Below are 3,708 nucleotides of genomic sequence, written 5' to 3'. Positions count from 1 at the left end.
TTAACATATGAGATACACGAAAAGCGCGCGGAGTCTTGAATCTTTCACCCCCATGCGCAGGCGATGGGTGACGGCACTTCTTGATGCACGCGATAACCCCCTTCACGAACATCGACCCACGGCAAACTGGATGTGGCGGTGGCGCGGGGAACCATGGTGGTGACCGCCAGGGCCGAAGGCGCCGTAATCCAACGCTATCGTCGAAGACATGATTCTATGGATCTTACGTAGGCCTATTTCCTTGAGGTTGGTAGCTGACACGCAAGGAAAACTTTGTACTTGTTTGTTGATTCCATAAATCAATTGTTAAAATATAAAAATAACTGTTCCGCGCGTTGTTACGAATCATGTTCCGGTGTCATGTTTTTATCAGTGCATGATATATTTTTGGACGACATTACAAAGCTGACGTTATCTTTGTTTTACAACGTTCACGTTGTAACAATGTGCTCATCAGTTTTCTCCTCATCAGTTTTCTGCTGAAGTATTTCGAAAACATAAAGTGGTATATAAATTCGAGAATATGGGTTAAGGTTCCGTATAAGAAATGTTTCATTAATTTTATACATCAACCATCCTTATCGGTTTGAATAATCGCATTGACAAATGCTATGCTCTTGGGTTGCAATTGTTAAAGCCAGTGCCATTACTTGATCAAAATTCAATTAAAATGCGAACAAACCAGTTAAATTAAATCACACACACGCACGCACACCCGAAACAAAACAAGCATTTACCTTACTAATAACTATTCGTAGTTCATAGTATTACATAAGTTCAAAAATTGTTGCTTTTGCGTTTGCCAAGACTATACCATAATTTTTGTTATGTCCTCAAAAGTCACCTTCACATGTAGTGATTGATTAAGAAATTGAAAATAAGTTATTATCAAACTTTTCACTGTAAATACACACAGTGACTTAATTACACACAACTACACAAACACAAACATGACAACAGGGACTTGTAAAACACGCACACACACACACACACACACACACACACACACAGGGAGAGAACATACTTCAGCAGTTGATTCACGATTTTTGTGAAAACAAAACAAAGATGTTTGAATCCTCCCTGCATATTTCAATTTATTGAAGTTTATTGCACTCCCCAATCACTTGTCTTTGCAGTCTTTCTAGTCTACTTTCGTTTGCATTTTGACAGACACTCTTCAAGAAGCTGAGGAGCGCTCGCAAATTCTCGCATAACTTTTTGTGCTCTTGCCCTTCTTTCCGTAGTCCATCTTCAAGTTCTTGTTCCCTTTTCCTCCAATTGTCTTCCTTCTTTCTTCTCATTGCATGTGTGCGATCCATTCTCTTTCTATTCATAGGACCTATGTATCCTGCCTCATAGCATGTATCATCTTCATCCAAGACCAGTGTCCTCAAAGGGCTGAGAAGCGCACGAAAAATAATTTTTTCTTTTGTTCTCTCGCTCTTCTTTCCATCAGCCATCTTCAATCAGTTCCTGTTCCTTTTTCATCATTATGTTCTTTTTTTTTTTGTTTTCTTTTTAACAGCGCGTGTGCGATCCATTCTCTTTCTCATCTTAGGTCCTCGCTATCCCGGGGCCCTATATATTATCCTGCCTCACAGCACTGTCATCGTCATCCAAGACCAGGAGTGTTCTGTGCCTTCAAATCTTCCCGGTCTGATCATCAAGCGACTCAAGTGCTGTTCTCGTATCCTCTTTGCAGAATCCTTTTTCTTAACTCTTTCCGTCATCTTTCACGCAGGGACGGCTAAGGGCGACACTCCATCCTTTTGAATCTTGTTTCAAAAGAGTTTTCTCCTGGTCGCCCATCTTTCCCCCTGTACATAGCAAAGAGAACAAGCGAAGACTTGGTCACACAAATACAATGTATGTCATGTTTGTTTTCATAAGTACACCTTAATTAAAAAGTCTTCAGCAAAGACAATTGATTTCAATATTTCTGAAGGTAATATCACCTGCAACGATATCTCACCTTTTTGTCTTCCTGAGTCTGTCCTGGTGAGTTGGCGGTGAATTTCATCACGTCGCAATGCTTATTCTGCGTCTGGCATCCTCCATTTCTTAGGACGGAAGCGGGGCTATGGCTTTTCGTCATATCCCCGACCTTCTCTGGATAGTTGAAAGAACGCCATCGGACTCTGGGTTTGGGTGGAGGTCCAGTTGTCCTGACGCGAGAAGGGTAGAATGGCTCAACAGGTGTATGTACATCATCGACAGGGCTGACCACGGTTCCCGGGATGTCAGGGATGGGGTTCGCTCGGTAAGTAGTGGTGACACCGGTTCCTGAGTGGTCAAATGTCAACACGTCTGCCAACAACAAAAGAATCAAAAGAATGTTCAAGTTGAATATCAGATGCCAAGGAATATACTCCAAGCAGCTTATAGATCTTGCCAAAGACATACACCTCATCATTATACAATACCTTTATTTTGAAAGTATTCATTAGACACTAAAACAGCTTTCTGTCATACATATTGTTTGATATGCTAAATTCTCAATGCTCGAATGGTCAGAAGCTATAGCAGTGTGTTTGTGTGTGACACACACGTACACACTTGAACCTGGCATAACCCCGAAGGATAATTCAACTTGGGGATAAATGCGAGGGATCACCGAAGTGATGCAGGTTTTTGAGTAAGTAACAAACACAAACAGAAAAAAAAAGCTGACCAGAAATGAATTTTATTTATCAGTGAAAAATTGAGCAAAGAAAATGGGATTCCATCGGGATGGAGTCCCATTTTCTTTGCTCAATTTTCCACGTATGAATAATGTTCATTTCTGGTTAGTTTTTCTGTTTGCGCTTGTCATAATATATTGTTTGAGTAACACGAGCGAAACTGTATTTATCCGTGAGATAAGATTTTCATACATCGAAGTTTGATCTCCTTGGAAAATGACTATTTACCTGTTGAAACATGGGTCAAGATTCGCTCGATGGCATCGTCTACATCTCTCTGGGAGTACTTCTTCTGTATGATGCCGGCACGTCCAGTAAGGCCAACGGAAGAACATCCTCCGACCCTCGAGGATTCCTCCATCCGTGCATCCACACTCTCAACCCACTCACAGACATGCGCAGCAGGCTTGGCGGAGCTGCCAAGGTAGGGGGATGGTGATGACATGCCGCGTGAGGGGGATGCGCGTGGTTGAGGCACGTTAGATGGTGACGTCATGATGGCTTCAGATTCATCCTGAATGAGATGAATCGGTTTCACCTGAGAAACGAGAGAAAATATTGAAACCAAAGAGAAATCACATGTATTGTTCATATTCCTCGAATTGACTTTGATTGTCGATATACGCGTAGTATGTTTTTTTTTTTGTCGTTAATAATTTCATAAGTCAAATACCCCCAAATAATATGGGAGAGTCACATAAAACAATGTCACTAGACCTACCATATTTCGATTAGTGAATGGCAAACGCCCCGACCACAGACGACGTTTTCGTCGTCGTTGTTGTTTGCCATCTCGATGTCCAGATGGTGATGGAAATAGGGCAGTCTTTGATAGATGACAACCCATTTCGAATATTCGAAATGCAAAATAGTCGATAGAACTAGTTTTACCGAAAGGCAATAAGCGCGCTAGGAAAGTCCAGCATGAGAAGTCGCACGAAAATCGATAGACTAATGTTTACATTGCAACGGTGCTCCATTTATAGCGCGAGATAGTAAACGCGCACTACGCGCTTGTGTGACGAAA

The 3,708-nt window shown here is 41.7% G+C and overlaps 1 protein-coding gene across 1 annotated transcript; it reads right to left on the bottom strand.

Moving 5' to 3' along the window:
• Window positions 1–1,118: 1,118 nt before the first annotated feature.
• On the bottom strand, window positions 1,119–3,177 carry LOC140236787 (uncharacterized). Its single transcript, XM_072316758.1, has 3 exons — window positions 2,910–3,177; window positions 1,973–2,307; window positions 1,119–1,817 (listed from the first exon to the last, which is right to left on the bottom strand). Exons 1-3 carry the CDS (start codon window positions 3,175–3,177, stop codon window positions 1,782–1,784), a joined length of 639 nt encoding a protein of 212 aa, XP_072172859.1. The 3' UTR covers window positions 1,119–1,781.
• Window positions 3,178–3,708: the final 531 nt, after the last annotated feature.

This window comes from Diadema setosum, chromosome 1, assembly GCF_964275005.1.
Source record: "Diadema setosum chromosome 1, eeDiaSeto1, whole genome shotgun sequence".
Lineage (NCBI taxonomy): Eukaryota > Metazoa > Echinodermata > Echinoidea > Diadematoida > Diadematidae > Diadema > Diadema setosum.
This window is presented reverse-complemented; position numbering and strand designations above follow the sequence as displayed.

Excerpts from the sequence above, each read along its gene's own strand:
- LOC140236787 (XM_072316758.1), bottom strand. The coding sequence starts at position 3,177 with ATGACGTCACCATCTAACGTGCCTCAACCACGCGCATCCCCCTCACGC. Across the intron at positions 2,308-2,909 it reads CTTGACCCATGTTTCAACAG|ACGTGTTGACATTTGACCAC; the intron begins GTAAATAGTCAT and ends TGTTGTTGGCAG. Across the intron at positions 1,818-1,972 it reads AGACTCAGGAAGACAAAAAG|GGGGAAAGATGGGCGACCAG; the intron begins GTGAGATATCGT and ends TGCTATGTACAG.